The sequence below is a fragment of the Rhinolophus sinicus genome, linkage group LG05 (assembly GCF_036562045.2).
Source record: "Rhinolophus sinicus isolate RSC01 linkage group LG05, ASM3656204v1, whole genome shotgun sequence".
Taxonomy (NCBI): domain Eukaryota; kingdom Metazoa; phylum Chordata; class Mammalia; order Chiroptera; family Rhinolophidae; genus Rhinolophus; species Rhinolophus sinicus.
Genome location: NC_133755.1, coordinates 17,756,028 through 17,773,485, shown reverse-complemented (window position 1 = coordinate 17,773,485; position 17,458 = coordinate 17,756,028). Strand labels below are relative to the sequence as shown.

General features: G+C 53.6%; 1 protein-coding gene across 1 annotated transcript; it reads left to right on the top strand.

Annotated features, from left to right (window-relative positions):
• Window positions 1-573: 573 nt before the first annotated feature.
• Window positions 574-8,830, top strand: SLC30A3 (solute carrier family 30 member 3). Its single transcript, XM_019735393.2, has 8 exons — window positions 574-1,009; window positions 4,530-4,711; window positions 5,164-5,310; window positions 5,406-5,559; window positions 6,151-6,349; window positions 6,604-6,709; window positions 6,966-7,100; window positions 8,015-8,830. The coding sequence occupies exons 1-8, from the start codon at window positions 915-917 to the stop codon at window positions 8,161-8,163; spliced, it is 1,167 nt and encodes a 388-aa protein (XP_019590952.1). The 5' UTR covers window positions 574-914; the 3' UTR covers window positions 8,164-8,830.
• Window positions 8,831-17,458: the final 8,628 nt, after the last annotated feature.

Sequence of the window (17,458 nt, the reverse complement as noted above, 5' to 3'; positions counted from 1 at the left end):
GCACCCTGAACCATAGAGGGAAAGAGGATGGGGTCCCCAGTCCCAGCCCTTTATTCACCGGCTGTATAACCCTGGATACTTCTTTCTTTAGGACTCAGTTTACTCATCCAAAAAATAGGGATAATAATGGATTGAAGGAGAGCAGGAAGCTTTTTGTCATCCAATGTCTCTGTATAAAAATAAATGTTAATGAACGGTACAGTGCTTGGCAGCAGATTTTGCTCACGAATTCTGACCCCACATCCTCCACAGAGTGGTTTCTGGCCGGAGTCCCTGGAATTCTCCCAGATGTATCACACTGCTCGCCCCACATTCTTTCTGGTTCCCTCGAGATAGGTAATGGATCCACACCTGTTTCTGCCTCCGTGTGGGGGGCTGGGGCCACAAGGTGACGGAGTGGCGGAGGGGGATAACACAGTCATTAGGGCATAAAAGGGGCAGTGATCCTTCGGTGAAGGTTGGTCCAAGAGGTCCCCAGGTTTGGGGAGCTTCGCTTGGAACTGGTAGGCGGGGCTTGGGTGGGGGCGGGGCTCGTCCACAGATGGGCGGGGCTATGGAGATGAGGCATTCTCCAGAACCCGGAGGGGCGCGAAGGACTCTGGCCGCCCCCAACTGGCTCTGCTGCAGGGCAATGGGGCTTTGGCTATAGGGGTAGGGCTACAGGGGCGGGGTTTAGGAGTGAGGGAGAGACCCGGGAGCCTGGAGGCGGGGTTTAGGGAGCTCGCCCCACACGGGGCGGGGCTCCAGCATCCGCGGGATCTGCAGTTCGGACTCTCGGCGCCACAGTCGCTGCAGTTACCTCCACTCTGGTGGCCCTGGGGAGTCTGGGAGTCGACTGGCCACTTGGACTTGGCAAGGGCCGGCCCCACCTCGCCCTCCCTCGGTGGGGTCTAGACGGTCGGGGCCGCGGGGTCATGGAGCCCTCTCCCGCCCAGGGGAGCTTGGAGACTACTCGCCTGGTGAGCCCCCGGGACCGCGGCGGCGCTGGTGGTGGCCTGCGTTTGAAGAGGTAAGACAGACCTGGGCCAGCCCTCGGTCGGGGGTGGCGCCACACTACTGCCATCCTTCCGTTTCGTTGTCTTCCTCGGCACGGCCCCGGCCGGCTGCCCCAGCGCACCTGGAATCCCTCGGCTTCGTGGCGCGCGGCTCCGTCCCCTGCAGCCGCACAGAGATTCCCGCCCGCCCAGCCTGTCAGCCCCGACCCCCGCCGCTCAATAGCTCGCTACGCCTCCTCCCAGCCACCCTCCTTCTCCCGGTCGGGCGAAACAGCTCCCGGTCCCGGCCCCCAAGCCTCCTGACCCCTTCCCCGCCCCCGCCACGTCTGGCTTCCCTACGAGCGACTACCCTCCGTCGGACCGGAGTCCGTGCCAGGTGCCCCGATGTCCGCATTGCTTCGGGGCCCTAGCGATGGGAGCACCTTGCCGCCCAGGCTTCGAAGCCCCATCTGCAGTCCCCCGGCCCCTCCCTCCGCGCCCCGAGCTCGGGGCTCCCCCTCCATTCGTGGCCAGCTGTGGACTCCCGGGCCAAAGATGGGCCGGGGTTCCAAGGCGGGTCTTCCAGGCCCCTGGGAGGCGGGCGGGCACCGGGAAACGAGGGGGTGGCAAGGAAAGAGCAGGTGCGGTCTGGGCGGCAGGGGGTATTCCAGGCTCCGCACAGACGGGGCCGGGGGCGGCGAGGTGTGAAATGAGGCTCGTGGAGCGGCCGGGACAGCGGGCCGGGGGCGGCCGAAGAACCGCCTCCGTGTCCCGCCGGCCTCCGGCGCCTGGCGCCCGCAAGCTCTGTCCGCCTTGTCTCTCGGAGCAGCCACGCCAGGCCCTCTCTGGCCACCTCCGCTGGCCATTTTGTCTGTTACCTGACTGTCCGTTTGTCTCTTTGCTCATCTCTCCCAATCTTTCTGTTTCCCTCCCAGCCTCTCTCCCTTTGTCTCTGTGTATTTGGTGTCTGTGTATGTGGTGACTCTGTGCATTTCTGGCTCTTTCTCTGGGTGGGGGCTGTAAACCTGGGGGGTGGGGGTGGGGGAATGGATGAGCAAAGGGAGGGAAGACCTCTCGTTTGACTCCTTCCTGCAGGGGACTGCAGATGTGGGCAGCTGTGGGGGCTCCAGCCATGGCCCTGGCATCCCTTCACATAGCCTTTGACTCTGCTTTAGGCGGTCTCCCCTCCCGACATCTCTCTACCCCACTCAATATTATTTTTTGTTTCTTGTTGGGGGAGTCAGAGGGCCAGGAAGAGAAAACTCGTTTTCCTTCTCTCCAAACAGCATGTAATACCCTCCTCCACACACACAAACCCACACACCAACCATGAGGTTCTTTAGTGCCCGATTCATGCAGAACAAAAGGAAGCAGCCTGTTGATGGGGAGCTACCTTGGTGACTGGCTGCCCTGAGCCTTACAGAACCAGTGAAAGCATCTTGCCCAGGCCCCAAAGCCACCCAGCCTGTTTTCTCTCCAGACCCGCGTCTCTGACTCCCAGTTCATCTTCATTCTCATATGACCCATTAGTCACCAAATCCTGCAGTATTTTCTGAAAGAGGCTCTTCCCTACCTACCTGCACCTCCTCTAAAATTTTGTGCAGGGTGCCTGGTCTGTTCTGGGACCCCTCCATCTCCTCTTCTCTCTTCCTCCCAGACACAATTGTACATCAGCAAGGTCATCTCGGGGCTCAGGAAAGATTTGTTAAATCAGCCAGTGTATCTCCTTTATGTTCCTTTGAGTTTATCACTTTCCTCCCCAGCCCTTCTCCTGGTTCCTCACATAAATTCCAAGCTGCATATCTTGCCATTGTCATTCCGTGTGTCTGGATTCCCCTTCTGCACCTAGGTCTCGTCTTATACATCTTTCCCTCTGTGAAGTTCTCCTCACCCCCCATTAGAGCTGGTCACTCCCTCGCCTGTGCTCTAAAGTCCTTTGTTCATAACCTCATGGCCCGAGCCTCTACTTGCATACATGTCATTTGAGACACATCTGTCTCTCCCCCTAGACTGGGCTTAAGCATGTGTACACTGCCTGGCACAGCTCATGGAGAATGAGGCTGGGTTTCAAAGCCACGCTCATTCCCCATCTCCTCTGGAAATACCTAGAATCACACACAGCCAGATTCTAAGGCTTGGAAGGAAATTCCAAGAAATCAATCTACCTACCAGCACATGAATTTTCTCTACAAGCACCAAATGCCCCCCGCCACTTCCCTCACACCTCAGTTCACCCCCTTGGCAGAGCTTTCCTCAGCCAGAAGGCCCTGGGCACCCCTCTCCACTTGGCTGCTGTGATCGTGTTTCTATCTGGAGCCTTCATTTTCCCTCATGGGTATTCTTGTCACGCTTCCATGTGTATTTCTAGGACTGTATTTTTCTATTTAGGTCTATTTATTCTGTGGAGGGTTCTGTCCTTGCTGGGGTTTCAGGTTGGATCATAGTAAGGTGGGAATTGGACCAGAATGGACCTAAAACTCAGTTAGCTTGAGCTCAGCCTCTGGCATCCTCAGGTGAGGCCGTCAGCCCCATTTGTCAAGGGAGGCCTATGGCACTGTACACTTATGGTGGCCTCTGCTGTGTGCTTGTGGCCAGACTGAGGTCCAGCGAACGTGTGGCTACCATCGTCAGCCACAGCAGTCTGCATGCCATCCTCCCCATGACAACCCTGCTCTAGAATCTGGCCACTCGTTCTCTGTTCCAGAAAGGACCTCAGACTTTTTGGGTGCCAACATTCCACTCCTCCCTTAAAGGGTCACACTTCAGCTGCATGTCCAGAGAGGGCAGGTGAAGGATCTGGGAGTGGAGGCACGGGAGATGGGTCTGGGAAGGAGGCACGAGGGCCAGGTTCATGGGCCAAGTCCCACTTCACATTTTCACGCAACCTTCCCTTCACATTGCCGGACATGCTCACCTCATCTTTATCGAAATCCTCCCCATCCGTCCAGGCCCTTCTCATGGTGCCCCCTTCAGTTGTTTCCCTGGTTTCTCATTAGAATCAATGCATCTCTAGCTCAGCCCTGATAGCACTTTGCTTTAGTGACAATACTAGCTACCTCCTGTTCCATACCATAGTATGTATTCAGGTACACATTTGTCTTGTCCTCCAAAAGCTCCCAGAGATCAGAAAGGATTTTGTTTGGTGATTTGCTTGTTTTGTATCCCTTATGGAACCTATCATAATGAATTCATTTGGTTGGAATCTAGTCTCAGGTCTACCACTAACTAGCCGTGTGGCCTTCAAAAGTCCTCTCCCTCTTTGGGCTTCATACTTCTAATCTCTTTAATAAAGTGTCAGACTAGACATTTCTAAGGTGCTTTGCAGCTGTGAAATGTGTATAAGAGGAAAAGGGAGGCTGGGATCTGAGCTCTTCATTCAGGCCCCACCTCTGGTGTGGCCCTCTGTCTATAAGGTCTGGGGTTTGACCAGGCCTTGGGAAGGAGCAAGAGATGGGCCACATCTGAAGAAGCCAGTGTGCGGGACCCGGGACCTGAAAATGAGGAGCAGGTCAGCCCGTGGGCCAGGCCACAGCTGAACCATGTTGTCTGCCTCAGTCTCTTCACAGATCCCTCAGAGCCCTTTCCTGAGGAGCCCAAACCTGTGGAGATGCCCTCCCACCACTGCCACAGAGACCCCCTGCCACAGCCGGGTCTCACCCCTGAGAGGCTGCAGGCGCAGAGGCAGCTGTGTGCCGCCTGTGCCGTGTGCTGTGTCTTCATGGCCGGGGAGGTGGTCGGTAAGTAGGAGAGCAGCTCCTCCAACCGCATCTACTGCAACCTGCCTCTGCCACTCTCCACGCAGAGTCCCAGGGATGTTCCCGGGGGCAGATACAGAGAAGATGGGGATGGCTGGCATGGAGAAGTTGGGTGCTGAAGAGTCCAGGAGTGGGAGAGGGTGAGGGACAGCGAGCACCAAGGGGAGTTCACGGCGAGGCCCGGCGGTCCAGGGCTGTCTTCTCAGTGCAAACTGGTCTTTTAAAAGCCGAATTCCCTTGTTATTAAAATATGTCAGTGTAGAAAAACTAGAAAATATGGATGAGTGAAAAGAAAGAAAGAAAAACTATCTGTAGTCTCACCACCAGAGAAAAATCACAGTTCGCATTTTGGTGTACGTTCCCCTCCCTCTGTTTTCCATGCCCATGCACATACCCTGCGGAACCAGACCACATCGTTTTATTTACCCTTGCAGGTGGGTATTTGGCACACAGCCTGGCCATTATGACCGATGCAGCCCACCTGCTGGCAGATGTGGGCAGCATGATGGGCAGCCTCTTCTCCCTTTGGCTCTCTACCCGGCCAGCCACCCGCACCATGACCTTCGGCTGGCACCGCTCAGGTAAGGCCCCTGTATGACCCGGTGACCCTCCAGTCTTGCCAGAGGGTACCTGTAGGGTCCCGGGAAGGTCTCTGATAGCTTGTCTCCCCCTGCAGAGACTCTGGGGGCTTTGGCTTCTGTGATCTCCCTCTGGATGGTCACGGGCATCCTCCTGTACCTGGCCTTCATCCGCCTGCTGCACAGCGACTACCACATCGAGGGGGGCGCCATGCTGCTGACCGCCAGCATCGCCGTCTGTGCCAATCTGCTGTACGTTCCAGTGTGGAGCGGGCGCCATGTAGGGCTCAGGGCAAGGGGTCCTCCAGGCTGGGAGAGAGAGCTGGCCCTTCCCTCCCCGACAGACACGCAACACGCACACACAGTTCTCAGCTGTCTGCTCTGGGGATGCCTGCAAAGGGACTGGGGTAGAGACCTACAATGCAGAGTTAACAGACACTTGTTAAAGGCCTCCTGTGTGGTAGCCAGTCTTGCTGGGGGCTTTCGTCAGTATTATTTCATTTAAAGCTTACAACCGCCCCAGGAGGTGGGTTGTGTCACCCCTAGAATACTTAATGAAAAAGAGCCTGAGAGATGACCAGGTGACTTGCTAGGGCCACATGGCTATTTAAGTGGCAGGACCAGCATCTGAATCCACATCTCTGTCACCAAGTGCTGTATTCTTGTCCCTAGGCTGCACTATCTGTCTCTCTTGGACAAAGTTGTTTTCTTCTTGGGTCTGGGAAAATAGGGAGACAATAGGCAGAGAAAGAGCTCCTGGGAAGGTGAGAGGAAGGTGTGGAAATAGGGCAGAGGAGGCTGGGAGCAGAATGCCTGGCCTGAGCCACTCTGCTTCCCCCTCAGAATGGCCTTTGTGCTGCACCAGGCTGGGCCCCCCCACAGCCATGGGTCCAGGGGGGCCGAGTATGCGCCACTGGAGGAAGGGCCTGGGGAGCCCCTGCCCCTGAGGAACACCAGCGTCCGGGCAGCCTTTGTCCATGTGCTGGGGGATCTCCTGCAGAGCTTTGGGGTGCTGGCTGCCTCCATCCTCATCTACTTCAAGGTACGGTCCATTAGGCCTGCCCCAGCCTTCCTCCCCAACTCCATAGCTCATGCCCTCCTTCCCAGGACCCACAGTCTCCCTTCCCCGCTCCAGCTCCCAGCTCCCCAGGATTCCCAGCCCAGCGTCGTGGTCCCTTTGCTCTCAACAGGGTTCTTGGGGGCTTCTCAGGTCCTGTTTGTCCAGGACACCCCTAGGTCTTCCTCTGAAAGGTCTCTGGTTCCTGGGCTTAGGCGTCTCTGTCTCTCTCTCTCCAGCCTCAGTACAAGGCAGCTGACCCCATCAGCACTTTCCTCTTCTCTATCTGTGCCCTTGGGTCCACGGCTCCCACCCTCCGAGATGTTCTTCGCGTCCTCATGGAAGGTGAATCAGACGCCACTGCTCCCCCACCCTGTGGGCCCCCTCACTCCAGCATGGGGTACCTCTCTTTTCTCTGAAGACAGTGTGGGGAGAAGGCTGGGACCATGGGCTCTATTGCTGGAAGGAGGATTCAGGCATAGGGTGAATTATGGGGGTCAACAGGGTGAGCAGGTGCTGGATAAGGGAAGGGGAGTCTGGTGGGGGCTGCCCCAGGGCAGGAGCGGCCCCAAAAGTAAGGCTTGGTGTGTGTTGCTTGTAGGTACCCCCAAAAATGTGGGGTTTGAGCCAGTGAGGGATACACTGTTGTCAGTGCCAGGAGTCCGGGCAACTCATGAGCTGCATCTCTGGTCCCTTACGCTCACTTACCACGTTGCCTCCGCACATCTGGCCATCGGTGAGTCCACACTGGCCCCAGCCAGTTACTTCCTAGAAACACTTGTCTCTTCCCCTCCCCCTGCAAACATAGGAACATAGCCTGAATTACAGGGATTGTTTCAGTCTCTCTGTCCTTCTCCCTGTCTCTCTGTCTGTCTCTCTCTCTCACACACATGCTGGTTGGAGACAGAAAGCCCTGGACAGGGTGTTCTAGGGGAGGTTTCACCCTCCCTGAAGTAGTGAAGGGCACCTTTTACCCTTTACAGGATCACTAGTACCTACAGGTCTAGGGATGGGATACCGGTAGGTAAGTTCCAGCACCCCCTCAATGGGGTATCACATAACTGCTAAAAATGATGATTACGAAGACTGTGTGGCAACTAGGGAAAATGTTTATGGTACAATGCTAAGAGAAAAAAGCTGAATATAAAATTATATCTACATTATGATTCAGCTATTAAAAATATATATGGTGACTCACAAGCTGACAAAGGATTTTTCAGTTTCTTCCAGATGCAAGAAGCAATCAGAGGCATGCAATTTGGATGCCAAAAATATACTTTGTAGGATATTTGATGGTAGCTCTAGAGGGACAATGGGACAGAATATTTAACATCTGGATTATCCTGGAAAATTGGGTGGTATGGCTGCTGAAAGACAGCTGTATATTGATACTCAAAGAACAGAAGAGAGTAGAAAAATAAAAACAGTTTATAGTGTGTTAGCATGGCCGATTGGGCGTGAGTCTCTCCAACCTTTTCTTTGATGTTTTTACGCTTTTCATACAATACAGAAAGCAAATAAAGCTCCCCATTGAAGCCGGGCTTTAATGCTGTGCAAGCCCCTGGGTGCCCATTCACCCGTCCTTATCTCAACCCCTGCCTGCCTCCTGACTCCCCTGGGAACCTGCTCCTTCTTATCACTCTCCCACAGACGCCACAGCGGACCCTGAAGCTGTCCTGGCTGAAGCCACATCCCAGCTCCACTCTCGGTTTGGATTCTCCAGCTCTACCCTGCAGGTCGAGCAGTACCAGCCTGAGATGGCCCAGTGCCTGCGCTGCCGGGAGCCCCCCCAGTCCTGAGCTGGCCCTGCCCACTGCCAGGCTCTGGCTCAGCCCTGGACTCTCATGGAGAAAGGGCAGAGCTGGGCTCTTACCCCTTCCTCTCCCCCTCCTTCCACCTGCCAGCTCCCCAGCCCTCAGCCCCAGTGGGCAAGACCAAAGCGTGTGTGGGGGGGAGTGGGTCGGGAGTCGGGTGGAGCAGGGAATCAGTGCAGTGGGGGGGTGTGGAAATCCCGTGCTCCCTGCTCTCCCACAGTCTGGGGAGCTGCAAGCATCCTTTCCATGCAGTTCATTTGTCTGTGTGGCAGCCTGGCTGGCTTGGGGCATCTGCCTATCTGTGTGCTGTCGGTGTGCCTATGCCTGGGGGAGGTCAGCAGGGGCCCCTCCCCACATGGCCCTCGCTCTGTCTATGCAGGAGCCCCAAAGCTCGCACTTTGTCGGTGTGTTCTGGCCTTGTGGTTTTCTCTGTGTGTGCACGTGTGTGTGTGTGTGTGTATGCGTTTCTTGGTGCTGTGGCCTATGTGTCCCTGTGCCTGTGTGGCTGTGCTATGGTCTCTGTGAGTCTGCACTATCCATGTGTCCGTGTGGGGGTCTGTGTCCATCCCTCTGTTGGTGCTGTGCCCTCGGCTATCCCAGAGAGAGGGACAACTCGGCCGCAGCTCCACCAATAAACTTGTGTCTAACTGCACCTCCTTTCAGCCCCTGTGCTGACTCCTCAGGAGGGGGACATAGAAACAGTCGTCTGGGCACTGACAGAATCCCACCATCCAAGGGACCTTCCACAGCCATCTCCTTCCCAGTTCCTCCACCCTCTCCACCCTCAAATAGCCATTCCGATGTAGGTGAAAACCTGCCTGGCCCTTTACCACCTTCCCCAAGGACAGAATGCTCGAGCCTGGGTCCTTGGCTCAGCGGGAGTCCCCACGTGCCCTGGGCTTGGTGGCAGGAGAAAACTGGAAGGCAAGGAGCCAAGGGATCCTAGAGAGTCATTCCTAAAGGTTCCCGGGCGCCACAGTGGCCTCGGGCTGGTCGGAGGTAAGCAGCATCCTTTTGGGGAGAATGGTTGGGTCACATGCTGGTGTGGACTTGGTTCTCAAGCTGTGGAAGGTGCCGGGGTGTGGGGGGGCCCTCAGCCCTGACTGCCCCACCCCGAATCCAGGTATGGACTGCGGGCACCAACGTCCCCTTTATAATTATTCCCCCTTTGCCTTAAGAATCATGTATTTTGTCAGATTGGAGCTTACAAACCAGAGTCATTAAGGGATTGTTGATTTTTTCTTTTTGAAAATCAAACTATTTGTGTTGTGATTTTAGATCTAGTGCTTTAGCTCAGCAGGGGTTTACTGGCCTTCTCACACTAGGTTGATGAAATTCCAGCCCCAAGTGAAGGCTTTCCCGCCCATAATGGAAATATCTTTATTATAAAATTATCTCCTTTTTATTATAAAACCATATTATAAATATATGCTTATTTTAAGGGTCCACCAAAGGAAAAGTATGTAAAGTAGAAAGGGAGTGTTTTCCCTATTACCTACTCCCCGAGATAGCTGCATTCAGTTTGGAGTCTCCCTGTGCATATTTTTATCTATGTATGAACACCTATATACTAACGTAAATGGGATGACTTAATCATATAACCTGCTTTTATGATCCAGCCGTACGTCCTGACTGCATCTTTCCATGTCAATACACGTTACTCTTTTTAAGGTGAGGCCTATGGACTAGTTGAAAATAGGGCTTCCCACAATGATCTCTAGCTGGGGGTCCTGGCCCAGGCTGGGTGAGTCACTACTGGCCTGAAGGCCTGAGTCAGGCATGGGAGGCTGGGCCGAGGTGACAGGCTGGCAGTCCATCCCACTCAGAGCCTCCGAGGCTGCCCCAGCTGCTCTCCATGCTTTGCTAGTTCCTGAGACTTTCTCATTTTACGTCTCATTGATTACAGGCCCCAAGCAGTAGGTGGGGGTGGGGGAGATGAGGAAATGGAGGGTGGAGAAAACGAGAACCAGCCCAGTGTGCACAATGCTGGGTCCCTTTGCAGGGGAGGAAACAGACTGTTTAAGGCAGAAAGATGCACAAAGCGTGTAATCCATTCCTCCTGCAAGATGAGGAAGAGGAAACAGGCTCAGAGAGGGAAAAGGACTTCCCTAAGGTCACCCAGCAAGTGACAGGGGCAGAGCTGGGCTCTGGCTCCCTCAGGCCACTTTGAAGCTCTTGCCTGATTGAGTCTCAGCAAACCTTTCCTGGCCCCTGTCTCAGCAACATGCTGCTGCTGGCACGCCCGGTCTGGGGCCCTGACCTCCGGCTCTTTGGTTCTGCCTCTACTGACACTGGTAACCTGGCTGCCTTCCAGCCTTCCTAGTTGTAGAAAGAGGGCCCACATTACATTGTGGGTGGGACTGTGCCTGGTATAGGAAAGGGTCAGCTTTTGGGTGGAATCCAGGATACCAGGGAGAGATTTCAGGGAAACAGGGTGGCCCAGCACCCCGACAGCAGGGGCAGGAGCCAGCGCTGATTGAGCTTATACTTGGTGCAAGGCACTGTGAGGTAGGTTTTAAAAAAGTATTATCCACACTTTACAGATGGAGAAACTGAGGCTTACCTGCCCAAGGTCATGCAGCTAATAACTACCAGAGATTCAAACTCAGTTCTCCCTGCTTTAGGTCCCCTGTGGTTCTTTCATGCCCCCCACCCCCTCCAGGCATGGCTCTGTCAGGGAAGGATCTGGAGCATTCTCCCTTATTCATATGGCACTTCCCAGGGAGCCCAGGAAATCCTTATCTGCAGGAGCTGCCTGCACCAACCCTATTATCTCCCCAACCCACCTCCTCCACTGGCTTAGCCAGAAGTCCTTTCTCTGTTGGAGCCCTTCCCTGATGATAAAATATGTGGTGGAGGGAGGGGTGAGGAGAAGAGGCTGGAAAGGGGAGGGGAACGAAATGGGGCAGAGGAATTGCAGAGCAACGGAAGGCCCTTCATCCATCAGCCCAGCCCTGGCAGCTCATTACACAGCTGGTTAACCAGGGAGGAGAGGGGAGAGGGCCGCCTGTGAGGCAGAGAGGGGCCAGAGGAAAGGGAGAGCCAGAGAAGGATGAAGCGGTCAGGAAGGAGGCAGACAGGTTTGTCATCCTGAAAGTGCAGTTGTAGGCGTGTTCAAGAGCTGTGAGACCAAGGAGCCAGACAAAACCCAGAATGGGTGGGTAAGGAGACTGGGCCTGGGGACATCTGGGCAGATGGACAGGCCCCGTCCTTCTCACTGTGCTGCTTACCTGGGGCGTTGCTGGTCCAGCTGACAGGGAAGGGATACCTTCCTGTCCAAGGGGTGAGGGCTGAGGACCCAGCGGGTCAGGGGAGCAGTCTGTCTGGGGTCGAGAGGAAGAACAGGGTGATAAAGCCATGTCCACTCCCTCCAGTGACCGTGCCCCTTCGGGCACTTCAGTGCAGGCCAGTCTACAGGAGGAGCTGTGGGTCCATCCAGGCGGCCTCGAGCCACTGTCGGGGAGCAGCGCCCCCCTGAGGCCCACACCATGGTTGCAGCAGCGGCCGCCAGAAGGCTCTGGAGGGAATCCCAGAACCAGTCAGGATGAGAAAGCCCTTGCCCCTCTGCCTGGCAGATTCTCCCACCTCTGTGGAGAACTGCATTTAGGGAGTTTTCTTTATAGTTGAAGAGTTCTTTATCCCCGACTCCGGGAATTCCCAGGGCCTCCCTGTCCCTGCCATGAGCTCCAGGACCATCCCACCAGCACTGGTCAGTACCTTTGGGAATGTGTGTGTGTGGGGGGGGGGGGGGGGCTTCTAGGTAGTTCCCAGGCCTCTGTGGAGCAGAGCTTGTGGCTGTGGATGCGGCTGAGATCACACATGATCCCACAGACAGAGTGAACCCTGTTGGCAGGGTGGGAGAGAGAAAGTATGCGTGGAGAATGGGTAGGAAGGAAGACTGGGGTTGGCAGAGCCCGTGCCTCTCTCTTAACCTCACTCCCTGGCGTCTCTCTGTCCCAGCCCCCATCACTGCTCCCTGACTATCCTGACACCCCAGGAAGCAGCCCCCACCAGGCCTGGGCAAAGCTCACTCAGAGAACAGGTCTCCTGTGTCAGGGCTGATTCTCTGCACTGGGCACCAGTCTAGAGGTCATGGTGGCCACCCTGGGAAAGGCACATGTCATGGCCTCCTCCCTTCCAGCACCAGAACTCCCATGCCTACTGGAAGACTTTCTGGTCCGTTCCTAAGTGGGTGCCTCATTACTGGGGAGAAGGAAAGTACAGCCATCAACAGCCTCCGCTACCCTTGCTTAGAACTATGCTCCTAGGGAAAGGTTTCAGGCTCCGTGTAGGAAACAGTTTCCATCCTTCTTCTTCTCCTCCTCCTCCTCCTCCGCCTCCTCCTCCTCCTCCTCCTCCTTCTTTTTTTTTTTAGCAGCTTAAAACACACATTTATTATCTCAGTCCCTGTGGGTCAGATGCCCAGCACAGCGTGACCGGGTCTTCTGCTTAAGGTCTCGCACAGCTGAAGTCAGGTGTCTCAAGTCAACGAGGGAAGAACCCACGTCCATGTTCATTCAGGTGGTTGGCAGAATTCAGTGCCTCGCGGTTGTGTGGCTGAGGTCCCGGTCCCCTTCATCTTCAAAGCCAGTAATGGCACATGGCGTCCTTCTCCTGCTTCGAGTTTCTCTGACTTCCCCTTCTGCTGCATCTCTCTCAACAGTCTCCATTCTTAAAACATAAAGCCTTCCCAGAATAGAACAGGAAAGCACTGTGTAGGTGTCACCAGGTACACCCCTTCTGTTTTCCTCTCCTGTTTGGTGCTGTGCCTATGGCACCTGGTACGAGCGTTTACTACCTGACTTTCTCTCTGACCCAAACAGTCTGAACATTCAATTCCAGTCTCTTGTTTCTTTTGGCTCAACCAAAATAGACTATAAATTTTAAAAGGACTGTAGCCAAAAACTTAGGGAGAAACAAAAGGGAACGAAAGCCAGGAAATAAAATACAGTTAAAGCTTACCAAAATAAGCAGGTTTGAGACCCTACCATAGCAAACTTGCTTTTCTCTGACTGTGAAGTCTGCCCAGAGATCGCCCTGTGCCCGTCCCTCCCGCCCACCTGCTGCACCAGAGCAGGGTTTGGATCCAGATGGATGACATAGTCACACAGCACTTCTGGAAGCGTGGTGATGGGGGAGTGTGCCCCTGAGGGAAGGCACCGCTTTCCTCATGTCTGCCTTCCCAGCGGCTCGCTCACAGGCTGGCCCTGCATAAGTGCTCAGGACCGACTGTTGGTGAAGGGAAGAATGGATGGAAAGATGGTGAATAAATGGATGTGGGTCAGTACAAAGCCCAGGTGCTCTCTTAGTCCCCAGGCTCCCACCAACGGGCTAACAAGCCAGTGCCTTATGAGCTGACGCCCCAGAGCAAATCTGCAGCAGTATTTAGTGATAACTGACCAGGGGCCTCTCCAGGAGGAAGTAATTGATACTTCTAGGGTCCTCCAGGGTGGGGGACATGCCTGCCCAAGGCCTTGCTCTGGACATCGCCTAACCAACCCTACCACAAACTCAGTGTCTAGCGTCCCCTGGAGCCCTACTTGGTGGCCCTTTCATTAACCTCCTCTGGATTCATCACAACTTTTCCAACCTTTTCTAGACTCTTTCAGACCCAATCCCAACACCTTTTTCCCTTGCCTCTTGGCAAATGATGGCAACCTCTAAATCAGTCCCTCACTAAGTTCATGAAACCTGGTGTCCACCTTATGCCACAAAGCTATTTATGTTCAAATGTATTGAGCACCTACTATGTGCTCGATGCTGCTCTAGGTGCTTGGGATATATGAGTGAATAAAGCACCTCGTTCTGTGCCACTTCTGTTATCACATATAAATGCCACACGCTTCTCTGTTGCACCTCGCTCCGTTTCCCCAGCTTCATTATCTGCGTGACATCTCCCTATAGATGTCCCACAGCAGCTGACAATATCATGCCCAAACAGAATCCATCATTTCTTACCGCAAACTGGCTCTCTGGTTTGCATCAGTTCTCTTTCTCCCGACCTCAAGGCCCCACACCACGTAGTCCTTTTTCACTCTTTCCTATCCTTACTATTTTATAACATCCATTCCTATCTCTTAGTCCAGACCCTCTTCACCCATCATCTGCATCTAGTGCCAATCCATAATTGGCTTCCCTGGTGATGGGACGGACGGCTCCTATGCCCTATCTTTTCCAGATGCTGCTGCCAGATTAGTCTTCCCACGGCTCTCATTTCCTCCGGGTGCTCATTCTTCACGCCTCCACCAGCCAATGTCACCCAGTCTAAGGGATGTTGTTACAGAATTACAGATGCCTGTCATTGTTACACCGGGAATTTCCAACTCTTCCTGTTTAATTTAAAGCCCTAAGGTGCACTGCCTTGCCCATGGCTGCAGCCTGTTAGTGTTAAGAGGCAGGAATTGGATGAAGGTGGCAGAGCTCCAGGTAGGATGCCTATTTTGAAGGGCTTTTCTTCTTCAAGAAGGTAAGCAGTGAAGAGTTGGGGGAAATGACTTTGCAATGATAATAAGCAAACACGTTAGGTCAGACCTCTTTTCACAGGGAGCATAAGGGTTCATCCAAAAGTTAGTCGAAAAGAATGTTAGTATTTGTGAAGTTCTAGAGCCATGTTAACTTTTGTCCAAAAAAAAAATAAATCAAATCTCTTAAATCTCTCAGGAAGAAAGGAGAACAGGTAACTTTTAAAAAAACTTCTTGTGGTTAATAATTACACAGAGCCTATAAAATTGTTTCTCAATGGATATAAAACGGGCTCAGATATGGATACTTTGTTTAAAGGGCCGTTTTTGTTTCTTGCTGTTAGCATCTTTTATTTCCCGGTGCAAGATCTCATCTCTGATTGTAGGGCAAAAAGCTTAGTCAACTTAGAGCTGTGTTATGATTAGGAAGCCAAAGGAAGGCTCAGGGCAAACACCTCCCCCCACTTCGCAGCTCAGTAGGATGCGTATGCGCCTCGGCAGCAAGCACTGCTTCCCCTTGAGGACGAGGTTCTGTGAGTGCTGTGGGAATGTGTGTGACAGATTCCCAAGTGGGAAAATCATCTCTGACTTGCTCAACTAGCCCAAGAAGGGTACCTGAAGCTCTAGGCTTCTATACATGACACTCTTTTCCAATCAACCAAGTCCTCCAGATATGTGAGGGAGAACTTGTCAGGGGCTGGGTTTGGAAAGCCTGGGAAGGGTTAATATTAGCAGGTCCGGAGAAGTCTCAGGGCCCCAGGGGAGCAGATGACCTTATACTTTGTCCCACCCTTGTTCAAACTGCGCCTGTGGTTATGAATTCCTATTTCTGTTGGAATCTACCTCCACACCTCTTGGTCTGGTCCCTAACAATACAGAGCAGGAATGCCCTGCTGGGTGAAGGTGGATCGCCAGGCTGTGCTGCAGACAGAACCACCACTCCTCTTCAAGCTATGAAGTTTCGATTCTTCTTCTCCTCCCAACTATCTGCTAAAGCTCACCCCTTCCTCAATGTGGGGACACAGTCCCAGAGAGCAGTTTCCAGGCTCTCGGTCTAATGCAGAGAGGTGCTGGCTTGGGTAGTAGATGGCCACAGCTGTAACTAGTTGGCCATCAGCTGTAACCAGTTAGCCATTGGTCACTGATATAACTGCCGTGGCTGAGCTAGCAAGCACGGATTGCAGTTAGCAAGTGGGGTTGGTTGGCAGAGAAGCGGACAGCAGGTTGCAGATCATGTGGCTCCTGCTTCCTGTGTCTCCAAGCCAGCCACCAGCGAGACTATAGCGGTGACTCCCCTATCTATGGCTCCGTTGGTGTTCCTTTTTGGCCTCACCATGGCGTTCCTGTGCAGGGAGCGGAAGCTGAGACCCTGCGTGACACCCCGCATGACACTCAGGAACCAGCCCAAACCCCAATACCATGGCCCTGACTCCAGACCTGTGCTGTTATTGCTTTTCTGAACACTAGTTCCCCACAAACATCTTAGCCTTGTTCTCTGGTTGGTTAGATTTGTGTAGCTTGTCTCTCCCACTGGTTCTGGATGCCACGAAAGCTCAAAATGACTTTTTAAAAGAAAACTGGAAAGATGGGTTTGAAGTCAAGTGGTCCTGTACATGAACCCTAGTTATGTGACCGGCTAAGCCACCCAGTAACTTTCCTGAGACAGTTTCTGCATCTGTAAAATGGTTGGAAAGTTGGTACAAGATTCAATAATAAGTTCCTGCTCACACTAAATTTTTCTTTTAAAGATTTTATTGGGGAAGGGGAACAGGACTTTATTGGGGAACAGTGTGTATTTCCAGGACTTCTTTTTTCCAAGTCAAGTTGTTGTCCTTTCAATCTTAGTTGTGGAGGGTGCCGTTCAGCTTCAAGTTGTTCTTTCAGTCCCAGTTGTGGAGGGCGCAACTCAGCTCCAGGTCCAGCTGCCGTTGCTAGTTGCAGGGGGCACAGCCCACCATCCCTTGCGGGAGTCGAACCAGCAACCTTGTGGTTGAGAGGATGCGCTCCAACCAACTGAGCCACTGGGCTGGCCTCACACTAAATTTTTAAAAAACGAGTCCCTTCTCCCTTTCCTATCCCTGTAACATGCTAATAGCTCTTTGCATGAAGTAGGTTCTTACCGAATGATGCTGGAGCAGTTTGAACTGTCATGTGCAAATGTGGGGCACTGGATGCCTTCCTACCTAAGTGGCCTCAAAATTGAGGGTGAGGATTATCCTGTTCATTCTTGCACTCGCACGGCATAGTGCTTTGTACCCCAAGGGTGCTAAGTGAAAGTGTGCTAGATCAAGAAATTTCTCTACTACTACTGGAGTGCATGGAATGGAACAGCTCACACACCTTGAATGATCCACGGAAGCCCTAACCTCTCGTCCCCCTCTCCAGGGTTTCTAACCTAAAGTGCTCCTCAGCCCTCCATGGTATCTGCCCCTCTGTCCCCAATCCAGTCTGAAGTCGTGTCAGGCAGAGGCTCCCAGGGCACTAGAGAGGAGGGGCTCCTGGCAGTGATGGCAGCTGGAGAACTCCAAGGGGAGGTTTTGAGGACGCGATGGCCACCTCGGCTAGTAGAGGAGAGGACTAACCCGATGGGAGAGAGAATAAAGACCTACAGGAAAACGAACCTCACCTGTCAGGACCCAGCTACTCAGCCTTGCTTTCACCATGACTCACGTCAGGGCTTTGAGTGCACCTTAATTGAGGAAGGAGGTCTGGACACGTACCAGTGTAGCACAGGACACAGAGAGCACCATCAGAACAGCATGTTCCTGCCCAGAACCCAAAGAGCCACGACTCTGACAATGCCAAGCCTGGCTGCTCAG